This window comes from Aedes albopictus, chromosome 2 (genome assembly GCF_035046485.1).
Source record: "Aedes albopictus strain Foshan chromosome 2, AalbF5, whole genome shotgun sequence".
Classification (NCBI taxonomy): Eukaryota; Metazoa; Arthropoda; class Insecta; order Diptera; family Culicidae; genus Aedes; species Aedes albopictus.
The window spans coordinates 349,824,286-349,851,654 of NC_085137.1; the positions used below are offsets into that span (position 1 = coordinate 349,824,286).

At 33.6% G+C, this 27,369-nt stretch overlaps 3 protein-coding genes across 3 annotated transcripts; 2 read left to right on the top strand and 1 right to left on the bottom strand.

The window, feature by feature from the left end:
- Nucleotides 1-4,326: 4,326 nt before the first annotated feature.
- On the top strand, nt 4,327-4,899 carry LOC109424138 (uncharacterized). Its single transcript, XM_019699230.3, has 2 exons — nt 4,327-4,509; nt 4,577-4,899. The coding sequence occupies exons 1-2, from the start codon at nt 4,501-4,503 to the stop codon at nt 4,892-4,894; spliced, it is 327 nt and encodes a 108-aa protein (XP_019554775.3). The 5' UTR covers nt 4,327-4,500; the 3' UTR covers nt 4,895-4,899.
- Nucleotides 4,900-16,971: 12,072 nt separating this feature from the next.
- LOC109430779 (uncharacterized) lies at nt 16,972-17,490 on the bottom strand. The gene is made up of 2 exons (XM_019706848.3): nt 17,482-17,490; nt 16,972-17,404 (listed from the first exon to the last, which is right to left on the bottom strand). Exons 1-2 carry the CDS (start codon nt 17,488-17,490, stop codon nt 17,072-17,074), a joined length of 342 nt encoding a protein of 113 aa, XP_019562393.2. The 3' UTR covers nt 16,972-17,071.
- Nucleotides 17,491-22,591: 5,101 nt separating this feature from the next.
- Nucleotides 22,592-23,180, top strand: LOC109424181 (uncharacterized). The gene is made up of 2 exons (XM_019699274.3): nt 22,592-22,725; nt 22,803-23,180. The coding sequence occupies exons 1-2, from the start codon at nt 22,717-22,719 to the stop codon at nt 23,139-23,141; spliced, it is 348 nt and encodes a 115-aa protein (XP_019554819.2). The 5' UTR covers nt 22,592-22,716; the 3' UTR covers nt 23,142-23,180.
- The last annotated feature ends 4,189 nt before the right edge of the window (nt 23,181-27,369 follow it).

Below are 27,369 nucleotides of genomic sequence, written 5' to 3' on the forward strand. Positions count from 1 at the left end.
ACGATCTAAAATTAAGGATTCCATTTAAACTTGGGGACACTTTTTATTGAATTTACTAAAAAATAACCATCATACAAATCTGGTGTTATTGTTTTGTCACACCGTATATCTGTAACTTTTGAAATAGTAAACAGAATGTTTTTGGTATAAAAAACATCACGTAATTCTATGTTGGCTGCTATAATTTCAGACAAATCGGTTTACTAGTAATAGAAAAAAAGCCGAGCTGATTTTTTCTCCTAAAATCCGTCATGTTCAATATGCTGTAACTTTGGCAATTATGAAAATTTTTGGCTGAAAACTTTACCACTTCATCATTAATACAGTGATAATGTATGGTCAAAATTTCAAATTGTTAGGAGTATTATATTTTGAGTTATGATAACTTATATGAAAAAAAACATTTTTTGACATACTTTTTTCCAAAATCCGTATTTTAGTGATAAATTTAAGTTGATTCATGAAAATTTCACTGTAGCGTCTTAACATATAGGCAATGTTGTGGTCAAAATTTGAAATGTTTTCATCTAGTGGTTTGGGCCACATCGTGAAAGTTGAAGGGTGCCTGCAGTTTTCACTCCATATTGACCATGCTGAAATACCGGTGCAGAAAAAAGCCGAGGTCAATTCGTTCCAGTAATGTTTAGATCTAAGTTTTAATAAACAATCAATATTGTATGACATATTTTTATAAATTTTCGTGTGTTTGGCTAGTTATTTATGACATTCTACACGTAACACATAGTGTGTTACGCGTAATGCGTTACAAACATGTATATGTTAGTGAAAAGACAAGTAGTTTGTATAATTAACAAATTTTGGCTACTGTAGGGGGATTAGGGGCATAATGGACACCACCATTATTGGCGCAATATTACAACAACAATTGCTCATTTTATTTTCCATATCGGGCCTCACGTTGGGCGCCAATATAACGAATATACAACATGGAACCCTACAAATGCTAGGGTATATCGTTGGGCGCCAATATAACGAATAAAGTTTTGCGGAACACTACAAATGCATCGTGTCCCACGTTGGATGACACATTATTAACAACTATTAACAGAAGCTTACAAATGCTGATTTTTAGTTCCCGTGTTGGGCCCGTTTGTGTGCTGATACAAAAATAAAATGGAACATTACAAATGCACAAAACACAACATGCAACGCATAACATAAATTATGCCCAGTCATATGGGTAACGAAGTCCAAACTCAGGATGACGAGGTTTTATAATTGTTCTTGGTCCATCAGTCATTCTAGAATTGTATTTTGTTTGGCAGTTCGCCTTTTGCATCTAGATTCGGGCAACAGCACAAGACCGTCTGCCGTTTTATGTTCGTGTTAGTAGGGGACGGCTTGCGTGTTTTGTACTGGATCGCTGCCCGAAATGACTGCAGCGCTACAAATGCCCTTTAAAATTTATGGACAGATGTACAAACCATAGTAACATATAAAATAAACTGACAAAATATTCACAACAATTTAGAAATGTAACAATATCCTAAACATTTTTCGCAGGTACTTGTCAAACACATCCATGAAAACAAATACATCGTATACACTTGCCGAAGAAATTCTAAATGATTTTTTTTTAAATTGCGAAAAAATGCCAAAAATTTGTCCTAAAGAATGACCGAATAAATTTCTCGAGTACTGAGAGGAGAAGTTTCCAAGAGAATTGTTTGAGACATTTTCAAATGAATTTCTTTTGGCTAAAGGGTGATACGGTCAAAATTTGGTCACACAATTTTTTTCATAACTTTAGACTGCGTACACCAAAACAGCTGAATTTTGGACCAGTAATGCTACATTATATGTAGCTTATACCATAAAATTTTCATCAAAATCGATTGAGTATTGGTTGATATATAGACAAAACCATTGACCTACCTTTTTAAAATTTTGTACAAAGGCGCTCCATAGTAAATTTTCGGAAATTTAAGGTCAATAAAGCACAATTTTGATTATAGAACTACCAATACTGCTCCGATTTTTATCAAAATTTTACAGTATAGTAATATTATGAAAATACGTTCTTAGTAAAATTTTGAGCCATTTTGTATGAATACTTTCAAAGTTGTAGCAGTTTGAATATGAAAAAAACTGACCGGGTGCCACTTAAGCAAATATAACTTTGTAACGGCTGGATCAAATTGAATGAAATTTTTACACAACATTTTGATATGCATACTACACATACAGAAAAATTTTCATTGAAATCGGTTAAGTATCTCTGGCTCTATAAATAAAACAGTAAAAATGTATGAATCCTCTTTGCACAAAATTTTAAAATTGCGGATCTCAGGGTTCAACAATATCTCCGCAAATACTAGACCGATTTTGATGAAAATTTTATGGTACAAGCTACATATAATGTACCATTACTGATCCAAAAATCAGCTGTTTTGGTGTACGCAATCTAAAGTTATGAAAAAAATTGTGTGACCAAAATTTGACTTGACTCGACAAAATTTGACAAAATTTGACCACCTAAACAAATATAACTTTGTAACGGCTGAATCAAATTGAATTAAATTTTTACATAACATTTTGATATGTATACTTTACACACAGAAAAATTTTCATTGAAATTGGTTCAGTATTTCTGGCTCTATAAAAAAAAGAGTAAAAATGTGTTCTTATTTTTTAATCCACTTTGTACAAAATTTTAAAATTTCAGTTTTCAGGATTCACAATATCTCCGCAAATACTAAACCGATTTTGATGAAAATTTTATGGTACAAGCTACATATAATGTACCAATACTGGTCCAAAAATCAGTTGTTTTGGTGTACTCAGTCTCAAGTTATGAAACAAATTGTGTGGCCAAATTTTGACCGTATCACCCTTTACTATAAAAATTTTATTGTAAACAAATTTTGACCACATCATTTTGTATATATTTTGACGCTGCAGTGAAATTTTCTTGATGCCTCTTATTTTCTTTTACTAAAATAAGTAATTTAGAAAATAGAATGGTCAAAAGTGACTTTTTTCACAAAGGTTAACAAAACTCAAAATATATAATTTCTATTATTTTAAAATTTTGACCCTGATGACGCAGTAGCAAAATTTTTAGCCAAAAATATTGATAATTGCTTGGATAATTACCAATGTTACAGTAGATTAAACATGACGTATTTTGGAAGAACAATGCGGCTTGGCTTGTTCTTGCTACTAAAGATAGAAACGTTTGAAACTTTTCCGAAAACTTTGATAAAAATTCAAAGCTGTTTTAATTCACATAAGCTTGCAAAAGATGTTTAATTGTATTTTCATAGAAAAATTAGGAACATACCAAGAAAAAAAGGAAAAAATACACTATGTCTCCTACTTTTTGGTGTACGAGAAAGGCAAAAGGATTTATCAGTCAATGATGAACGTAAAAAAAAAATGTATCTGATTCTATTGAAATACAACACGATTAATCAAATTACGTTAATTTTATGTAGGCATTGTGCAACTTAAATATCTGGTGAATGATTCATCGTCAAACGTGGTTGACCATTACTCATTTTCAGTCAATACGTCAATCGAACCAGGTGGAATTCCAGAAATTTTGCTACCACATTTTTCGCACGCTCTTTGATGCAAGGTGTGAAGTTATTAAATTATCACATTTAACCTGATCAGCCAGATATTAATTCGATTAATTGATTTCGGTTTGTTTATACACAGATAATGATTCATGCATTGGAAAGACGACACAACAGGTTATTGTATGTCAGAGACTTGAGAATGACCTTGTGAGCAGGTGCCAGCTGAGACAAAAATAAGCAATATATTAGAATATTATTGACAATTGAACGAATTTTTGCATGACCCTAAATTTTCACTATTACTTGGAACTTGTCAATAAAAAATGAAACCTTCTACTTATTTTTTCTAAGAAGTTAAGAATCAGAAGTAAAAATTAAATTGTTATCGCTGATATCGACGCCAATCATGTTTTGAATAACTCCGTAAAAAATGCAAAAAAATAGCATTTAAACATACAAAAATATAAATGTAAATAGTTTTTATGTAGCTTTAGAACTTTAAAACTACGAATCCAACACAAACGACCTTTTTCGGATCAACTTGTTTGCGTGAAGATTATAACGAAGACGTCGAAGTGTAAAACAAAGCATCAATTTACTAACTAGTGGACTTAAACCAAAGGATTTTGTCTAACACCGCTACAATACTGACGCAATATAAGATGAATTATTATCTCATCAGACGTACTACGACACGAACCATCACAAATTCGTTGGCAATCCTGTTGATCCATGTTATTTGCGTCTTCCTAAAATATATTACAGTGCAGAGCATCGCGTACAGTCTAGTGTCATGCGGCGTGACGCAAATTTCAAACGCTTTGGACACTCATCGCTCAAAGGAAGAAAGTGGTATCATATAAAAATGGAAGCATTTCTTTGAGAAGCATCAGTTACGTGCCACCATCATTGTTGGAATCACACCTTCTTCTAAAAGATCCTCCCTCAGTTCAAAATGTTGAAGGTATGACACAATTGAATTATACGAATCATTATAACCAGTTCTCATTATACAATCCCTATTTTCACAGATCGTTTGCTTGTTTGCTGTTCTTGCAGTGGCATTGGCTGATGTGAGGCCAGTTCCACCACCAAGTGCCATTCCACTGCAGCATCCTCGTGCCCTGGTACAGCCAGTAGTGCCAGGAAATGGAAACGATAAACCAGCAGTACCGGTAAATTCCGATGTGCAGACACCAGATGGATCCTCCGGCGATATGGATAAGGCTGAAACGTTTGGCTTCGGATATCATAAGCATTACTACGTTGCGCCACGATACTATGGGGGATGCTATGGTGGATACTATCCTTACTATGGACATCACTATGGATACCCTTACTACTATTAGATAGATCATATACTTGTGTAAATAAAATAAATTATTTATTCGAAATTTGAAATACAACATTGTTTTATGAATGTATTTAGAAAGAATAAGTATTTCTCAAAATTTTCAACACAAAATATTTCAACAGAAAAACCTTTTTGTGAAAACATGACAAATTTAATCGTATAAGACCAAATCTTTAGCCTAACATTTGCTGATGACATAAATAAAGTATTAAACTGAAGTTGGTAAATGAATTCTTGCCGTCATTCACATAAAGTTTGGGATTTGCTGTTTTCCTAGATTACTCGCAAGAATATGATAAAAAAAAATCATAAGAACCACTTTGGTTAAGTTAAATTGACGGACCCCTCGCTTGCCAAGAGACTGACAAGGTGGAAAAAATGCGATTTTTCATGTTATCGACGGTAATTTAGTGCCTAATATCTAAGCAATTTATATTGTAGTACAAAGAAAAATATCTCAAAACATATTTTGTCTTTTTAACGTACTTTTCCTGAAAACTACAATTCAATTTCTTTCCAATAAGAAAAAACTTAAAATCGGCTAACTGTCTCAAAAGTTATGATTTTTTTAAAAATAATTGGTTTTCAATAACAACGATTTTTGGACCATCCTAACTCAACATTGGTCACCCTAATGACGAAATAAAAAATACGAGTCTAATTGTTTTCGATGAACCACAATCCCAACAAGTCTCACGATATTCGAAGACCCACTATATCGTTCATAAAGAGAAAAAGTACACTCATTGCACAATTATGGGTCACACACAATTATTAGTCACTTTTCACTTTAATAGATAAATACTACTTACAAGCTTTTGTTAGCCGTTCTCATTTTTCGTTCACAACTTGATTTGTTTTGTGTCACTATACAGGGGATGGCCAAAATGTTTGGGATAGGCAACTTTTTTTCTCCCACAAAAAAATTCAACATGCTGTAACTTTTTATAGAGTGCATCAAAAAATCTCAAATTTTGACTGTTTGTCAACCTATTATATGTGCATCATTGGTACAAATTTGGGCTCGATTGATTAATTTTTCGCGAAGTTAGAACCGTTCGCGTAAAACACTATTTTTTAGACAACTCATTTTTGAGCTGTCGTAACTCGGAAACCAGTGAACCAAATTGAATGAATATTTTAACGTTTATCAACAATATATTGATACTCAATACGACGTTATAAAATGTATTATTTTCTCACGGCGAATTAAGTTATTTCGGTTTGAAATTTTTACCCATATAGAGGAAAATAAGTAAAATTTAAAATACCACACAAAAATTATTAAATGTATTCTTCCTTCAATCTAAATAGGCTCTAATATATCTGATAAGAGATAATTTGAGAACAGAAGTGGAAAATCTTTGGATATCAACACTAAAATTTATTCACATTAATGTAAAAATAATACATTTTTTCGACAAAAGTCCAAAAAGTGTCAATCCATGATAACTATTTTCAACGTTTAAAAAGTATCTATGTTTTAATAGTTTGTGAAGCATTTACATATTGTTAGTGTACGTTCAAAATTTCATTCAATTCGGTGTACTGGTTTCCGAGATATGACAGCTCAAAAATGCGTTGTCTAAAAAAAGGTGTTTTACCCGAACGGTTCTAGCTTTGCGAAATATTAATCAATCAAGCCCAAATTTGTACCAATGATGCACATATAATAGGTTGACAAATAGTCAAAATTTGAGATTTTTTGATGCGCTCTATGAAAAGTTATAGCATGCTGAACTTTTTTGTGAGAGAAAAAAAGTTGCCTATCCCAAACATTTTGGCCATCCCCTGTATGTATCACACACGGGCTTATACGTCAAAATATACATATTTTCAATATTTTTTATTCGGCGCAAAACCATCTGTCAAAGTAACGCTTCGATTGTGAATATCGGAAAGTGCGTGCGCTGCTCTCGTAAGCTCTGTAAAAGCGAGCTTTAATGATTTTCAAGTGCAAAATGGTATCGCCACCAGAACAAAGGTATAATTTACGTTCTTAATGTAGAAATTCATGTGACTGCAGCTAATTAAAGCTCATTTCAGGTAAAATATAAGTGACTCATCATGCCAAGGAACACTGTAAATCACACAATTATGGGTCACTTTTTGTACAGCATTATATTGACAGTTCTGCGTACATAGAAATTGCATACTTTTAGGCGTTTATCGGTTATGGTGTTGAAAATTTTGTCCCAATTTTTAAAAATTGATTCCAAATAGTAAAAACACGCTTCGTTAAGAGGTTTGAGACCAGTTTTAGATTCTACCATAGTTGTTCTATCGAGAATAAGTGATCATTCATTGAAAAAATAGACAAAACATTATTGTTGAGCCGATTCCTCTCGAGTGACCCATAATAGGCAACAAATTGACCCATAATTGTTACACAGCTAATTTTGACCCATTATTGTGGTTTTCATTGTTCACCAACATTTTAGTAATTTTCACCGCCTAAAGTGAATGTTACAAGCAGATTTTTATATAAAACAATAAAAAAGAGTTTCAACGAAGAGAATATAAAATAAAAATAAAGAAAGTTATATTTTTGTATGAAAAACGATTCATATTATGAAATGATTGTTCCCTGAGTGACCCATAATTGTGCAATGAGTGTAAATCACTCAAAAGGGATTTTCCCTCTTTCTAATTTTTTGTTAAAAAATAAAAACTAAACTAAAACTAAACCCACTATATCGATTTTCTATGGAATGACTGTATTGTAGAATAAGGGTGCTTCAAATTGTTCACAACATCAAAATATCAACTTTTATTTTTTGCCATTTCCGGCCCAACACGTACAAAAATGTCATTTTTGACACCATATTTTTCAATTTCAATGAAATTTTGTACATGCGCTAGGTTTCGTGAATCATTTAGTTTGCATCATCACATCACATAACCATTTTTCCTCACCTAACTTTTGAAAAGGCGTTTGAAAAATACCTAATTTACTTATTCGAAAAATTATAAATAAAAAACGGTTTGTTGGATTGAAATGATGTTTTCGAATATGTTTGAGGATATTTGAGAGACTTTTAGAGAAAAATAAAAAAAAAACGTTATATCCATCGCGGATCTATGTTATATGTCATATGTAAATGTACGAAATTTAAATTTTCCAAAATCCTTACTCTTCGTATTTATGTATTTTTTTTTCTGTATATAGCTGACTTCTAACCTCAAAATTTACCAGTAGCTCAGGTTGGTCAAATGCTTTTAACTATTTTTTTCTAGAATTTTTATTTTTCATCGATTTTCAAAACAAGCAAAAGGAAAAAATGTTTGGATATTTTATACCAAAACTAGATTCTACGAATCAGTTCCAGTGAAAAACCAAAACCTTTGCATAATTACAGCGAATTCAAAAAATAAAAAAATAAAACAAATTGGATCTTGTAAAATGTCATTCGAGATTTTTTTCACTGTTTTACAGTTTTTTATAAAAATAACAATAATTTCTTAAGTATGTGAATTTTTATACCGTCTCGAAGAACATTCACAGAGGTCCAATTTGTTTTTTTTTATTCCGCTGTAACCTAAGTAATAAGTACAGTGTATCAAACAATTGTCCGTACAGCAAATTTTTGGTCAAAATACTGTTTCATCCAAATGTTTATAACTTTTTTATACGTCAATCAAAAACGCTGAAATGTTGACCAATCATGAATCATATATTAATGCTCCATTGGTGAAATTTTGAGCGAGATCGAAAAAGTTTTCTGAAAGTCATTGAACTTTTGGTAAAACTTATAAGATTTTTAAACACAGTTTTAAAGCATTTTTCGTTCAGTTAATGCACTTTTATTGGTGGAAAATGTTTGGCAGATTATATGTGCAAAATATGGTAATTTTTCAAATATCGTCTACTACATAAGCACATTTTTCATATTTTTTGTAGTGAATATAAAACCTCAAACGAAGCTGCATATGAAAGCCTTAGGTATAAGCTGTAACACAAAAAAAAAATTAAAAAGTTTCATCGAGTACATATTGAGATATAATGTTTTAAAAATGTGTTCAAAAATCTTATAAGTTTTACTAAAAGCTCTATAACTTTCAGAAAACTTATTCGATCTCGCTCAAAATTTTATCAATGGAGCTTCAATATATGGTTTATATTTGGTCAAAATTTCAGCGTTTTTGATTGACGTATAAAAAAGTTATAAACATTTGAATGAAAAAAATATTTTGGCCCAAAAATTGCTGTACGGACAATTGTTTGATACACTGTATGCTTAGGTGTAGGAAAACATAATAAATGGATTTTTCATTGAAACTGGTACGTAAAATCTACTTTTGGTATAAAAAATCCAAAAAATGTTCCCTTTTGGCCTTTATAAAAATCGAGAAAAAAATGTTAGAAGCATTTGGCCATCCTGGTTTACTTGGCAGATTTTGAGGCTGGATGTCAGCTTTCTGCAGATAAATAATAAAACATATCGTAGCTTTTTTAACCGAGTTGGCTGTGCAGATCTCGGGTTTTTGAATTTAACCGAGACTCATCCTACAAGGTAGTAACGAGGCGTGTTACATGGATTCTCGGTATTTAGAGGCTGAGATCTCATGAAATCCTTTAACTGGTTTCTTGGCTGTGCAAATCTCGGCACTTGTAAAGCCTGCGCACTTTAGAATCGGTACAATTTCAACCGGCTGCAGATCAAAATCGGTTTAACCTAGAAAAAAAATGTTGTAAGAAGCAAATGAAGCTTATTTATTGTATTTTGTAGGAAAAATATGAAAAAATCAGTTTTTGTTTCTTCAAGATAAAATTTTGACCTGATTGTGAAATTCATGCCATTTTATTCTGCACAAACCAATGATCGTCAACATTTGCAAATTTCACAGCTTACGGGCTGATATTTCCACAAGAAACAAAATTATATTCATCAAAGATATGCTCAAAACAGGTTACGACATCAAACTCTTGACAAATATGGTTCACAAGACCATAATAAACTTATAGCCTTATTGTCCATTCATGCTATATTCAAAACATAATTTTACTCAAACTATTTTTTTATGAAAAAATATTTCCTGGGATCGTTTTTTGGATCTACAATTCCCCAACTCAAGTGGCCCAACTTAATTCATATCGAAACCTGGATTATTTTTGGAATTATTAGCAGTTTTCCCTCACAGTAGTCGGAAATTAACAGTTATAAGGCTAACTCCTCATAATAAGCCTAAAATAGGATAGAGTCATGGATAAAACATTGAAAACCATATAGATTATGGAACTAGATGTGATTCTATGATCACAAATAAAAAACTTCTGAGTAGATTCAGTTTTATTTAAAAAAAGTCGTTAGATATTTTAAGCCATCAAAACACATCCAATGAATTTCGTCAGCAATAGTCCGTACAGCTTTCGAGTCATGATTATTTATGTTATTCTGCATCAAATCATTGGTATCTTGTATACCAATACTATTCGTATAGTATCCTTCCCGTATGCGTATTCGCCGAACTAAAGCTTATGCGAAAAAAATTTTTTTGAACTTAAATATCTATGCAAGCTTTTGATTTTCCATAAAGCCCTTCAAAGACTTACCATAGCTATATTGGAAATTTTAAAATATTCATGGAATATTTTACCTCCCTTAACCAACAATCATAATATCAACAACTATTCTATACTGCATAATTGGTGGGTTTGGTAATTATATATTCCTACACAAATCCTGAATCTGACAATTATTGGTTTTCGCTCAATGTGTGCAAAAAAAACAGGCACTATTTACGAATTCAGATCAATAGTTCATCTAAAAATATAAAAACAGCAAATTTTATGTTTTTCCTACAAACTACAATAGATAAGCTTCAATTGCTTCCAATAACACTTTTTTCCAAGTGACACCGTTTTTGAGTGGCAGCCGGTTGAAAGTGTACCGATTCTAAAGTGCGCAGGCTTTAAATCGAGGCTCAGCACTCTATTTTTTTCAATTCGTACGTAAAAAAATAGATTACTCTTTTTATTTTTTTGTAGGTCTTGTCATCTTTTGTTGTATATTGATTTTTATCCAAAATTATGAGAATCGGTAAGAGCTGAAACGACCATCTGTTAGCTGAATCATTCGAATTAGTTCACTAATAATCAAAATAAATAACGATTACTAATCTTCTTATTCGATGCTGCTCGGCGTGGAATGTCATGCGGCATCACCGCGCAGCGCAGTTCACATTCCTGTCGTGGTTGACGCAAATTTCAAGTGCAAACCTACGCCTGTACTGGGGATTTCCCGGACCGGTCAAATATGGAAAGTGGAACCATTATGTGGAAATGGAGCCATTACCCTAAGGAGTACTGGTTGCTAGCTGGCGGGGAAGAATGTTGAAATCACAAGCTCTTTATTTTTCTCAACAGCATCATGCAAAAACGAAGGCGTGGTTGATCGTTCTATTCTCAAATTGATTGCCTGTCGGTACGGTCAGTTGGACACCCTGCTGTTGCAACTGACCGTACATCTGCAGTATTACAACTGGCTCGATCTTTGACTCAGCCTTTTTGTGTTGGCATGAACAAAAAATATACAAGAATAATAACGGGGTATCGTTGATAAGTGGGAATTGTCTCAACCCAGATTAGGAAATTGTTGAAAATATGAATTGCCCCTGTTCAACTATATACAGGGAATGGCCAAAATGTTTGGGATTGGCAATTTTTTTTTCTCCCACAAAAAAAGTTCAACATACTGTAACTTTTAAAAGAGTGCATCAAAAATTCTCAAATTTTGACTGTTTGTCAACATATTATATGTGCATCATTAGTACAAACTTGAGTTCGATTGGTTAATCTTTGGCGAAGCTAGAACCGTTTTCGTAAAACACTATTTTATAGAAAAATATTTTTTTAACTGTCATATCTGGGAGACCAGTGTACCGAATTGAATGAAATTTTTAACGCTTATCAACAATATACTAATGCTTGAAAATTCTTTAAAACATATGTACTTTTCAAACGTTGAAAAAAATTATGATGGATTGACATTTTTTGGAAATTTCTCGAAAAAATGTAATTTCTTCACATCTACATGGCATTAAATTTTTTTTTTGATATTCAAAGATTTTCTATTTCTGTTCTTAAGATATCTACTATAAGATATATTAGAGCCGATTAAGATTAAAGGAAGAACACATTTAGTATTTCTGGGCGGTATTGTAAGTTTGACTCATTTTCCACTATATAGGTGAAAATGTCAAATCATCAACTTTTTTCAACGTTTAAAAAGTGCCTATGTTTTGAAGAATTTTCAAGCATTGATATATTGTTGATAATCACTCAAAATCTTATTCAATTCGGTTCACTGGTCTCCAAAATATGACAGTTTAAAAATTAGTTGTTTAAATAATTGTGTTTTAAACAATCGAGCTCAAATTTGTACCAATGATGCACATATAATAGGTTGATAAACAGTCAAAATTTGAGAATTGTTGATGCACTCTATGAAAAGTTACAGCATGTAGATTTTTTTTGTGAGAGAAAAAAAAGTTGTCTATCCCAAACATTTTGCCTATTCTTGACATTACAAGAACAAATCAAGAAAACAAACTTGAATAAAGGGGACTGGGGTTTTGAAGCGAATTGAGAGAACTATGTACATATTCATAATCTACATAAAACTGAGCTGAAATCCAAATTCTCCATAATGTTTAATTCCCAGGAACAATTTTTCAAATCAAACTTGAGTTTGTATAAGAAAAGTTTGTTGAATTACCTCTTAGCCAATTTGGTTTGTTCTGAACAAACTGACAGGTAGAAAATTGCAATTGCAATCGTATTTCTACAATATTGGTGGAATTTTGCGCCAAAAACCAAAAAAAATGTATTTGAAATTCTTATGGCAGATTGTACAAACCTACAGAATAGTTCCCAGCACATTCTATTGGAAATTTCAGGAACGGCTGAATAAATTAACGGAACTTCTTTTGAAATTTCCCTAGTAAGTATTTCCAGTATACCGGCAAGTATTCAACTATTCATGATTATTTACAAGTAAGCTAAAAATCTTGAAAAAAAGTTATTAAGTAAATTAACTCTTGATGTCATTGACCAAAAGTTTGGGGTCACTATCGTAAAACGATTCTGTCACATTCGCCCGAATGACAAACGCCCGAATGACAAACGCCCGAATTCCAATCGCCCGAATAGACCAATCGCCCGAATAGACCATTCGCCCGAATGGACCATTCGCCCGAATAACCATTCACCCGAAAAGATCATTCGCCCGAAAGACCATTTACCCGAAAGTCATGCGCCAATTCCATGCAATTTCTTAGGACACGTTTTTTTTTTTTTTGGTTTGCCATGATGAAATTTTAAGGACAGGCCCATGGTGTACTTAGTATCCGACCAATCGCAAGAACAGCTGGACTAGTGCCAATAATAATCATATCAGCTTAGTTTGAAAGAACGGCCCATGTTTTGAAGAAGGCCTAATTGCTTGTGAAAATATTACATATTAGGGCATTAATTGTAACAGTATTGCTGATCGAAAGGATAAAGACAATACTTCAGCACAGAGTAGTCAACACTTTTAAGTTAAAACGAACAATAATCGATAAAAATTAGAACGTGTGAGCTAATTCAGCATTCTTATTTGAGCAAGCTGTTCTTTTGAAATCATGTTTAGAATCCAGAAGTTGTAAAAACGTAAAACGTCAAGGTTCCCCATAACAGAATAACTTCAAAGAACAGCCCACGATTGCAAGAAGGGCAAGTTTCTGGTAACATATGACATAAAATTGAATTTAATTTCCTTGAAGGTGAAACTAGAAAGAAAAGCCTATTAACAAAAGAAGGGACAATTCCAATCAATGTTTCCACAGCTATATTGCCGAAAATGTTTGTAACAGTATTATGTAGTCTTAAATCAGACTGTGTTCAAAGAAAGCAAAAACCTCTGATGAAAATGGTTGCAGCAACTTTTAGTTGATAATGGCGTTCAGCCATACGCGTGGACGACGCCTAAACTGATTTCAGAAAAGTGTTCTAGATTATTATGGTTTTCGGGCGAATGGTCTTTCGGGAAAATGGTCTTTTCGGGCGAATGGTATTTCGGGCGAATGGTCTTTTCGGGCGAATGGTCTTTTCGGGCGAATGACTTTCGGGCGTTTGTTACATTCGGGTGTTTGTCATTCGGGCATTTGGAATTCGGGTGAATGGTTTTCGGGCGAATGTGACAGAACCCGTAAAACATAGAAAAGTGATATGTTGATAACTTTGTCACCTTTCATTCAATTTTTATTCTTCTTGGCTTATTTGAAACATAATGAATGATACTTAATGCATAGACATTGAGCCACACATATTTGTTAAAATTTACCCATTAAAACTTAACGCAAAATTGCCTCATTTTTTGAAATGTGCTAACTTTACATATCATTTTTATACATAAAAATAGTTGAATACGTTAAATTAAAGACGTCAAACGTAAATTTAGTTAATTTTCCTTGAAGTGAGCCAAAAATAGTTAAAATTTACCTATAGATGACGAAAGAACAATCAAATCACTTTTCCATGTTTTACGACAGCGACCCCTAGATTTTTCATCATATTGAGGGGTAACCCCAAACGTTTGGTCGATGACATCAACAGTTAATTTACTCAATAACTTTTTTTCCTAGATTATTTAGCTTAGTGCGGTAAAAAGCAGTTGAAATCTAATAGAAAATAGGTTATATTACCGATCTCATCTTAAAATTCAGTCAACCCAATTTCCAGCAACACTGCCGTAAATTTATATTATATTTTTAGAAAATTTGGCAACTTTGAACTAGAACTAGAAATATATTTGTAAAAGTTTCACCTTAATCATGTTCAAAGTTACTTTGACTTATTATCTTTCGAATGAGACCTAGAGTTTTGAAATCGGACGTAAATTGATGGAGATATGGACCTAAAAAATGACATGTGTTTTGAGGGGGTGACCCCTAGCTTTTGATCGAGAGCGTATTTCAGGTTCCAACTAATTCCGAAATAAATTTCGATGAAGCTTGTTAAAATACAATTTTTTAAATATTCCCCAGGAGATGCAAAAAATCCTTCCACTTTTTTTTTGGGAATTACACTTCCGGTTTTGGAAGTTTACCCAACAGTTACTCCAGGAGGTTCATATTTTTTTTTTCAATCAATATTATCAGGTTTGAAGTGTACACGTAAAACAATCTGAGTTCTGCGAAAAAAAATATCCAAACTTTAAAATGAAAATTTTATCACAAATTTCTTTCAAGATTTCAAAATTTATTAGGAGATCTTCCAATAAAGGGCGAACACGATGAAATTGCCACACAGAAAAATATTGTATAACTTTTGATTGCGTTCGCCAAAATAGCTAATTTTTTGAACATGAATAGTATATTATGTGTAGCTAATACCATAAAGTTTTCATTAAAATCGGTTGAGTATTGGCGGAGATATCGTTGAAACAAGGAAACTGCTACTTGAGAATCTTGTGCAAACAAACATTTTGGAAAATATCACTTTTTTGCCGTTTCAACGCTGGCGCCAAAAATACTGAACCGATTTCAATGAAAATTTTTATTTGCGTAAAGTATGTATGTAGAAGTAGTTTGTCAAAATTTCATTCAATTTAATCATACCGCCAAAAAGTTATAGCCATATATGTCGCACTATGTCACAATATGCAGATGTGGTTTTTGGTATAGTGAAATTCAAACTGCTCTTACTTTGAAAGTACTCAACAAAAATGGCTGAAATTTTCACTGTAAACAGTTTAACACAACAATTTTATACTGTCAAAGATTTATAAAAATCGGGACAGTGTTACCAGTTCTACAGTCAAAATAGTGCACGCGGAACTAAAAATGGTCAAAAAGTACCTAAAATTTACCTTGAAGCGATTTGAGCTTTGGATATTTACTAGAAAAAGTACTGAACCGATTTCGATCAAATTTTTACCACTTAATTGATACTATGTTAAGAATATCGAGTGAAATTTTCAAACGTTTTGATAAGGTAACAAAAAAGTTATAGCCTTAGTAATTTTTTGAAATGGGTGCACAAATTTTCTAAAATCTCATTTTATGATATCAACAATATATGCGCCAATACTCAACCGATTTTAATGAAAATTTTATGGCATTAGCTACACATAATATACTATTCATGGTCAAAAAATTAGCTATTTTGACGAACGCAATCAAAAGTTATACAATATTTTCTGTGTGGCAATTTCATCGTGTTCGCCCTTTATGTACGCGAAATTTCTGCAGGATTTCTTCACATATTTTATTAGTTTCATCAAATGCCACCATTTATCTCTTCAATGATTCCTACACAAATTTATTCAAGTGTTTTTGTGTAGAACCATCACTGATTGGATAGTGGATTTATTAATATTCTTTAAGAGATACATATTTACTTGAAGACAGAACATCAAACCTTGAGAAGCTCGTCGGAGAAGTTGTTCTGATTTTTTTCAGATGTTTCCTCAGCATGTTCCAAAGTTTATCCAGAAGCTTTTCTTGAAAAAAAAAAATCCTTCAGTATTCCCTGTAAGAATGTTTCCCTGCATGAATTTCTCTAGAAATTCTCTCAACAATTGTTCCAGAAGTTCGTATTAGCAATTCCTTCATAAATTGAGAAGCTTGTCGGAGAAGTTGTTCTGATTTTTTTCAGATGTTTCCTCAGCATGTTCCAAAGTTTATCCAGAAGCTTTTCTTGAAAAAAAAAATCCTTCAGTATTCCCTGTAAGAATGTTTCCCTGCATGAATTTCTCTAGAAATTCTCTCAACAATTGTTCCAGAAGTTCGTATTAGCAATTCCTTCATAAATTTATTTAGCATTGTTTCTTCCTTCAGTTTTTTTTAGAATATTTTTTTAAACTGCTTCACGAAAAAAATCAATTCAGAAACACATGACGTAATTTACAAAAAATACATGAGGGATGTCCGTTGATTTTCCGAAAAATCTCCTATTTAAATTTTCTAAGTACCTCCTAAAGGAATTTCCGGAAAAAAATTCATGAGGCTCTAGAGGAATTTTCAAACGAACCCCCAAGAAATTCGTAGTGAAGAATATTGAAATACATGCAATAATATGTTTGGAAAAATGTGTGCCACATCCCCCTTATAACATTGGAAGTTTCGGAATTATAATTTCGAACAGATCTTCAATAAATAATTTAAATTTATTTTTTATGAAATACCCTTAGTAGTAGTAAGGATATCCATAGCCATGGCCATAGTATGGGTAGTATCCACCGTGATATCCTCCATATCCGTGGTATCCACCATAGTATCCACCGTAGTACTGGGGTGCAACGTGGATATGCTTGTGATAACCGAAGCCGAACGTTTCAGCCTTGTCCATATCGCCTGAGGCTTCTGGTGCTGCCATGTCCATATTAGCTGCCGGCTGGTCATTAACGTTTCCAGGCAATGGTTGGACCAGTGCTCGAGGATGTTGCACTGGAATGGCACTTGGTGGTACTGGCCGCACCTCTGCCAATGCTACTGCCACAACAGCGAACAAGCAAACGATCTAAACGTGGAAATGTAAAATACAACAATCAATGAATATACAACAACTGTGTATGCCATAATGTAATTATAGTGTACCTTCATCATTTTGAAGTTTTTTTGGTGTACTTTGAGAGAGACTAGAAAAAGGTGTGATTCTGATAACCTTACAGGTGAACAACTGATACTCCTCGGAGAAATGTCTCCTGGTTTTATATGATTCGGCTTTCTACGTTGGAACGAACAGGAAAGCCCAATAATGTGACGTATCGTACCAATGCGGTGCCGATGCGTATGAAACTTGCGTCACGTCACAGTTAGCGGCTAGAAATGTACGCGTTTCATCACGATACAACATGAGGCAGGTACCACAATGTTGAGGGGCGCGAATCGGTCAAATTATAACCGTCGTCGATCCCGCAAAAGGTATGATCATTCATTGGGGAATCTAGTGGTTGAGTTGTTCTTGATTAAATTGCGTCATTATAGCAGTTTTATGGGATTATCGTTAACTGCTATTAACTTAGAACTTTGGAAGCCGCTACTATAATTTTCGACATTAGTGGCCAGTCTAAAAAATATGCGTCACTAAAGCAGTCAATTCTGACGCAAATTAAATCTTTACCCGTTAACACCCGGGACGGTCTACTTTTGGTAGAAATGCAATATCTTCTTTGTTTTAAAACATTTTACTCCGGATTTTTTCATAGTCAAGGGGAATAGTTGTGCTAAGAAATGCCTGGTACCTCCGCCTTTTGCACCCTCCTCCCATTTTCTGGGAGCCGAAAATACGTAGCTTTTTTGTAGTTTTTATAAATTCTACATGTTTTTGCTCAAGTTTCATCGTTTTGCTAATCATCAATAGTTTTCACTGATCCTTGACATGCAATGTTTTACTACCCATCGTAGTCAGATGAAGTTTTGATCCCAGAGCTATTCTAAGGCCTCCAAAGCATTCCGAAGTTTGTGGCACAAATCCAACATTCTAAACCAAATTGTATACACTATGAATGATCACAGAACAGAGTCTACGGTACTCAAAAAGCCCTAAAGCACCGCTAGAAAATTCATGGTACATGAATTGGGTGATCTAGGCCATCCAAACTACTCTGGAATTCATTTTCTCAAGATCTACAACAGCTTTTATTGATTGTGTTCATTCTATTCAAGAAATTTTGTCACGTTGATGTGCATTAGACCTCGTAATGCTATGAGCAACTTGATGTTGTGGTAGTTGGACATTCCGTGACATACAAATGGCCTCCAATACACTTCGAAGTTTGGGTTACGATATCTACATACTGTATCATGCTTAAGTCATAAAAAATATCGTGGGATGTAGTCTATACTGCTGATGGAACCTCAGTGCACAGCTATAATGCTTTTGGTACCTTCATGGGATATTCCAGGCTTTCCAAACTATTCTGGAATCAGGACCTTCAATGTCTACAGGCTCTACTCTTGTTTTCCTTCACTCTATCGGCATAATTCTTTCACGATTGTGTCTGTTGCACCTCATAATATTACGAGTATCTCTATTTGTTGCTATTTGGGTGTCCACTGGCATACAAATGGACCCAATGTATTTTGAAGTATGGGTCGCAATATCTGTAAATCTTAGGGTATTTTTATTGTAGCGAATGCTCGCGGAATATAATCTACGCTACTCTTAGAGCCTCAGAGTGCAATTCTGATAACTTAGCATCATTCACTTGGTGATCTAGGTCATCCAAACTATTCTGGAATCAAGACCTTCAAGCTCTACAAGCTCTACTCTTGTATCTCTTTAATTTATCGATGTAATTCTTTCACGATGACCTCTGTTGTATCTCATAATATTTTGAGTATTCTTTGTGCTACTTGTGCATCCACTTACATACAAATGATCTTAATGGTATTTTGAAGTGTCGGAAATTACCCAAGAATTCCTCCAGGCGTTCCTCGGAACTTCCTCCAGGAGTCCCTCAGAAATTCATCGTGATGTTCTCCGAGAATACCTCAACGAGCTCCTAGAGAATACCTTCCCGTGAAATTGTTCAGGAGCTTTCCAGCAGTTTCCGGATTTTTTTAGAAGCACCGCTGTAATTCCTTCGATTCCTCAGGAATCCGATAGCCAACTTTGAGCTGTTATATCTCCGGATTCAATGATCCGTATGCAATGAAATTTTGTCCATTTATGACTTATATAATGAGCTCTGGAAAACGTTTGACTCAACTTTAAATTATTAACAAGAGAAAAAGTTACAGCGATTACATAAATTTTATAGTAAATTGGTCTATTTTTAATATGCATCCTATTACATTTTCAATGAATTTCAGGCTATGTTGTTACTTTCTTTCAAAACATATCTGTATTCAAGACAATTGAAGGGAATTTAAATGAATTATAATAAGTATCTTAAATTTTGAAACGATGTTGAAATTTGAGAAAAAATGGTGTTTTATTAGAAAAATAATCTAATCGTTATAATTTTTTTCGTGTTAATTTTAAGTTAAGTCAAAAGTTTTTAAAAGCTCATTATATAAGTCATTAATGGTCAAAATTTCATTGCATTCGGTTCATTGAATCCGGAGATATAACAGCTCAAAGTTAGCTATCGGATAATTATAATTTTTTTCTAGAATCTTTGTATCTTCGTGTAGAATAGTCCGATCTTTTTCAAATTTTGTCCACTAATATACAACTGATACACACTGATCAACCTACAGTGAAAATTTGAGAATATTTCATGCACTTTTCGAAAAGTTACACCTATTTGATTTTTTTTTTTTTTTTTGAGAAGGGAAAAAATTGCCTGTCCCGATTATTTTGTCTATCCCCTGTAAATATGGCTCCAATACTGATGTTTGGTGGAAAGAAACCCGAAGTACATTCATTTTTTTTATGTTCGAGGATCCGGCTGTTTGGAAATAACGAGTGGGAGTTCGGCTTTGCAGTCTAAAGTTCTCTAGAACGACCGTTTACGACTCGTCCTTACGTTTCGGCAATTGTTGGGGAACTGGGGAAGGGGTTTATTTTTAAAAGTTGTTTTGCACAATATCTTAGAATCTATACTTACAAATCCTGAATATCGTTCACCGTTCCGGTCACCCAAAATTACACAGCATATGTAAAACCTACCACAAAATAACACGACAACACTATTAGCAAAGACATTAGACGGTGAACGATACCTCTGAGTTTTTGATATGATACGCCAAATTTCCTGAATTTTCTGATAAAAATATTAAACCAGGGTACCAGTCCGGTGCCAAGACCATAGAAACCTAAAAAAACTAATATATTTGCATTTTTTTTTTTGCAAAAAACTCAATTTGTCCCCTTCATCGCAAAATCCAGAAACTAGAATTCAACAACTTTCAATTATAAAAACAACATAAGTTTAAAATCGGTTAAATCTAGTGAATGCTATGATTTTTTTTTAATTTTTAGTTTTGAAAACTTTTGATTTTTTGAACCACCTTATCATAAAATTGGTCACCCTAATGACGAATTTAAAAAAATACGTATGAAATAAGTTTCGATAAACCCACCAAGTATCGCGATATTTGGAGTTGCAGTATATCGGTTTTCTATGGAATAGCTGATTATCAAAAATAGTTTTCTTTTATTCAAGTATACATAAGTTACAGCAAATTAAAAAAAAAAAAAACAAAAAATAGGAAGATAAAAATTTACCTTGTTAGTTGTTATTCGATTCGGTCTAAAAATTCTCATATCTAGGAAATGATTGATCATTTTTTGTAAAAACTGTAAAATAGTAAAAAAATCTCCAATAACACTAGTTTAGGAAAAAATACAGCAGAGCGGATTTTTTTTCGACTTTCCATACAAGGTTGATGATTTGAAATCGATTTTTGTTCTATTTTTAAGCAAAGTCGCTCACTTCATACATCTCATTCTCTGTAACCAATGCTCCGATTGAGCTGATTTTTTTACTGTAACTCGCCTACATATGATATGTCAAATAAACATTGAGAAAGATTTTTTAAATTGTTTTTTCTTATTTAAAAAAAATACATTTCTTCATAATTTTTTGGAAATTTCGCTAAAATTTAAGGAGATCGTCCCCAAATCTCGCCAATATCTTAAATTTCATCAATCTGACGCAATACCTGTATTCAGATGATTGAATGGTATTATATTCAGCTTTTAATTTATGGAAAAAGATTTAAAATTGGTTGAACAAAACGCAAGATATTTGAATTTTATTCAGTTCCATATTTAAAAAAATGTAAAACTCGATATTGAGCTAAAACTCAAAAACTGTTCTACTTAAAATTTTTTGAAGCACGGTTTTGAAATAAGCGTTTAATTTTGGTCGTTGACAGAAGTTCACGATTTTCGTTTTATTTTGTAAACTAATGTAACAGTAACTTTCGCTAAGTATAATTAGATGTGGGGAATGAATTATGCATAGTTTTCTTTTTTCAAACTTTGAAAAAATAAATGGAAAGCTGTATGCTTTTGCTTGTTTTAAAAACGATAAAAATAAAAATTTGAGAAAAAATATTTAGAAGCCTTTGACCATCCTGGGCTACTTGGCAAAGTTTGAGGCTGTAAGTCAGCCTTCCACAGAAGTAAAAAATCGAAGGGTGAGGTTTTTGGAAAATTGGCATTATATGACATCTACCACAGATTCACGATGAATATTACTCTCAGAGTATTTTTTTCTCTAAAAATTCTTGAAATATTCTCAAACATCTCCAGCGCATGAGCAAAATCAAATTGAAATTGAAAAATATCGAATAAAAAAAAACATTTTTCCGTGATTTGGGGGAGTAGTACTCAATGTTATTATTTAACGACTAAAGAAGTTCAAAAATTGCGTTCCAAATTGATTGTATTTATGACGTCTACGCACTTTTAAGACTACACACTAATGTCGAAAATTATAGTAGCGGTTTCCAAAGTTCTAAGTTAATAGCAGTTAATGATAATCCTATAAAACCGCTATAATGACGCAATTCAATCTAGAACAACCGAAACACAAGAAACCCGATGAATGATCAATATTTACTGTGGGATCAACGACGGCGGCTATAATTTTTCCGATTCGCGCCCCTCAGCATTGTGGTACCTGCCTCATGTTGTATCGAGATGAAACGCGCACATAGCTGCTAGCTGTGACGTGACGCAAGTTTCATACGCACCGGCACCGCATTGGTACGATACGTCACATTGTTGGGCTTTCCTGTTCGTCCCAACGTAGAAAGCCGAATCATATAAAACCAGGAAACATTTCTCTGTGGAGCATCAGTTGTTCACCTGTAAGGTTATCAGAATCACACCTTTTTCTAGTCTCTCTCAAAGTACACCAAAAAAACATCAAAATGATGAAGGTATACTATAATTGCATCATGGCATTCACAGTTTTTGTATATTTATTGATTATGATATTTTATATTTCCACTTTTAGATCGTTTGCTTGTTCGCTGTTGTGGTGGTAGCATTGGCAGAAGTGCGGCCAGTACCACCAAGTGCCATTCCAGTACAACATCCTCGAGCCCTGGTCCAATCATTGTCTGGAAACGAAAATGACCAGCCGGCAGCCCCAGCTAACATGGACATGGCAGCACCAGAAGCCTCAGGCGATATGGACAAGGCTGAAACGTTCGGCTTCGGTTATCACAAGCATATCCACGTTGCGCCCCAGTTCTATGGTGGATACTATGGTGGATATCACGGATATGGAGGATATCACGGTGGATACTACCCATACTATGGCCATGGCTATGGATATCCTTACTACTACTAAGGGTATTTAATAAAAAATAAATTTAAATTATTTATTGAAGATCCGTTTGAAATTGTAATTCCGAAACTTCCAATGCACAATGGTCCACGAAACAGATTTACGAGGAAAGATGTATTCAGCGCCTTCAAATGATTTTCTAGATTAATATGGTCTTCTACAAAGTTGTTCCTAAATATAAGGCCCTCTTTTCAATGTACATAAAAATTAGGGTGGTCCATATTTTCAAAGAAATTGGGAACCAAACTTTTTTATTTGCAAGAATAACTATATACATTCTTTGGAATAGTTGTAGATCTATCAATTTTGAGCAAGTTTGCCGAAGACACTTTTTATGTAGCTTTTAAATTGACTGATCTAGAGGGATTTTTCTGAATAAGCTTAGGATGGTTCAAGAAAAACCGGTTTTCTGGCGTTAACTTTTTCAGTTTCGATTTTTCATCAAAGTCGCCCAAGAAACACTTTTAGAGCATTTGAAGACGCATCGTGCGCTGAGATCCACTTTTAGAGCTTCCAAAAACGCGCATTTTCGTAAGCTGAGAATCTTGCTACGTCATTTCGTTCGAAAGATATTGATGATTTTCTAGAAAAAATAGACACTTTTCAAGTATTTTTCACTTGAGTTACAAAAATAACACCCCTTTAATTTTTTGATATGTTTTATAACAACATTTCTTCTTTTGAATGCGGGTAGAAGATATTTTTTATGTTTGCCCCAACCCGTCATGACACCTTTTTAAAAAACTATGATTTTTATTGAAAAATGCCTGTAACTTTTGAACTAAAAGAGATAACGACCATCTCAGCGCACGAAACGACGCGTCTTCAAATGTTCTACAAGTGTTTCTTGGGCGATTTTGATGAAAAATCGAAACTGAAAAAGTTAACGCCAGAAAACCGGTTTTTCTTGAACCACCCTAAGCTTATTCAGGAAAATACCTGTAGATCGGTCAATTTTAAAGCTACATAAAAAGTGTCTTCAGCAAACTTGCTCAAAATTGATAGATCTACAACTTTTTCGAAGAATGTATACAGTTATTCTTGCAAATAAAAAAGTTTGGTTACCGATTACCAATTTCTTTGAAAACATGAACCACCCTAATTTTCATGCACATTTTAAAGAGGGCCTTATTATTTGGGACAACTTTGTAGAAGACCATATTTGCCTAAAAACTCATTTGAAGGCGTTGAATGCATCTTTCCTCGGAAATCTAGTTCGTGGACCACTATGCAATGTTATAAGGGGGAAGTGGCACACTTTTTTCCAAACTAGAGTAGAGTGGGGCAAAAGTTCGAGTGGGGCAAGAGTTTCTTTTGAAGTTTTTGAGCTCAATTCAAATTATTTCTTTCGGGTGTCAAGGTTGTTCGAACCCTTTTTGAAAAAGAGTCTTTCACTCCAAAAAATAGGAAAATTGATCAATATTTCGGAAAGTTATGACAAAATGTTGGTTTTTGATCAAAAAATTGTAATATGCGATGGTTTTTCCAACGCATGGATTGGAATTGTAATGAAATCGAATTCGGTCTTTTATTTTGGGGCGTAACTAGGTATATTTTGAAGATGCTTTAGCATGCATAACTTTTTGGAAAATAGATTTGAAAATCATATTTCGCACATAATGGGGAAAAAGTTCGAATTGTGGGGCAAGAGTTCGAGTCATGTGGGAATTTTAGATAAAAACCTAAAATTCTGCAAAATGTACATATTATCTCTAAAAATGATGGAATCAGTGAGAAAATTCAATCAAAGTTGAAAAAAATGTTGTTTTTTTTTTCAGAATATGGCGGAAAACTACTCATTTTTAGTGTAGTAAACTTAGCCCTGATTTGGGTAAAATCCAGATCGAACTTTAAAGTGTACTCCAGTTCCAACATCAAATATTAATTGGTTTTAGGTATTCCTATTACTAAAGTGTCCTAATATTGTGCTACGGTTAGCGAAATACCACAAACACTAGATTCGAACTTTTGCCCCACTGGTGGGGCAAGAGTTCGAATAAGACACACACATACAAAAAGTGTTGTAACTCAAAATTGAAAAGACATTTGGCGTAACTTTGTTCAGCAAAATTTTAGCTCATAGATGGTAGAATCACCCCACGGTACTCATTTATTTTTATCTGCTTCGATTTTTTGAAAACAATTGTATTTCCGACTAGGGTCGAACTTTTGCCCCACCTTACTCTATTTCATGTATCTCCATCTTCTTTCCTTCGAGTTTCTTAGGGATTTGAAAGTTCTAGAAAGTTCTAGAGCCTAGGTGTTTTTAACGCATAGAAGAGGCTTTTACGCTCAACTAACATCATCATTATGTGTAACATCATTTGAATCTTTTTGATTTTGGCTTGAATTCAAACTAATGTCTTCTGGGGGTCCAAAATTCGACCGTTACCCTACCAGTTATGGCTATAGTACCTCAAATTGGCTATAGTTGATTTTCAACCTTTAACGATGTAAAACAACATGAGAAATTTTTTGAATAAAGGTCACATTCACAAAAGCTGGTTGATGGTTCACAATTTGCGTAAATTATGATAGAAAAAATAATTTTCCTTAAAATTTTGGTTTCCTTGCACCCTATTTCGCCATAGCGTAGTTAAGGTCAATCTTATAAAGAATGCATGTAAATAATGCGAAGTGGAACCGAAATAAGAAAATATGTCCATAACTGGTACAGGGGTCCTATCATTAGCACATGCCGTAATAAATAGAAAAGGTAGTTTTGGTTTCGTTTCTACATTTTTCCTGTAAAATATGTAAACTAATATATCATTTTACATATCGATTACATTTGTCGGTCTTCTTCTTATTTTTGGAGCAATAGTGATTAAAGTTTTTAAAACATTGTATTCCTTCATGAATTTCATTTCAAGTTTTTTTTTCAGAAATTCCTCTGAGTTGCTTAGAAAATTTCAACAGGAGTTCCTACGGAGAATCTGGAGTCTTCAGACATTTTTTTTAATTTCGGCATGTGTTTCTCAATTGAATTTTTCTCCTGGAGGAGTTTTAGAATATAATCTTGGATGAATGTTATGAAAAAACACCCGGGAAAAATCTGGGGGAAATCCTGAAAAAAATGCTAAACAAAAAGAAAATCGCGTTAAGTACTGTTCCTTTGAATTCTACCGTATGCGTGATAATGTTTGCACCATCGTCAAATAAAATTCCAGTTTGACTTGTGAAGACAATGTATTGGTTTTATTTGCAGGCATTTAAGCTATTACTCATATCCTAGTAGGCTGTGAATAAAAAGTGTTGATTTTCTTAGTTTTACACTTGCATAATGACTAAGTGGCAACCTAGCTCGTGATTTGTCCACGCGCAAAAGTCGAAAAGTATCCGTGGTAGTGTCAAAGTCAAGATTAACAATTTTTGAATGTATTTTTTTATTTTGACATTGCATAATTGTGTAGACATTGGCACACAAACACAAGTTATAATAACTATTGATTCTGGAATTTGGTACGGATCGATAGTTTTTCGGAAATCGAAAAAAACGGAGGTTGCGTTCGGGCAAATTCAAGACTTTCTTATATGGCGCTACTCGTAGCTCCTGGATGCCATTGGTAATAATGTAAGTTTTTTTTCTATGGTCGAAGGATCATAAAGGCCACCGTAATTTTCCTTTTCGATATGCCATGCCGTTAAGTCGCTGATTTCGCGTTTCTTTGCCATTTTTCTCATTGAGCGCATATAATTCACCCAAATCTTATTTTTGGTGGCAGCGATAGCTTTCTTAATCCATGTTAACCTTGGACGACCAGTGGACACCTTCGAGAATAGTTGCCCTTGCTTTTTTTCGGTCTAAGACTGTTTTACGGTTCTCCTGAACACTCCTGAAATGTCTTTTTTAACATTTGCGCGTGGACAAGTCCCGACAACCGCTGCTACCCCTACATGGTGCAAATTTTAAACTTAAGAAATCGGATTTTTTTACCCGCAACCTACTGTGATATGAGTTAGAGCTTACGTACATGCAATAAAAACCAAGACATTGTGTGTACAGGTGATATGGGTACCTTATTTGTACGATGGTGCAAACATTATCACGCATACGGTACTAAGAATTTGCATCCTTTGACAGATACGTATTTCGACCTCAACTGTAAGATCGTCTTCAGTGTCTTGTACTTGACTCGACTCGAGTCAAGTACAAGACACTGAAGACGACCTTACAGTTGAGGTCGAAATACGTATCTGTCAAAGGATGCAAATTCTTAGTAGAATTCAA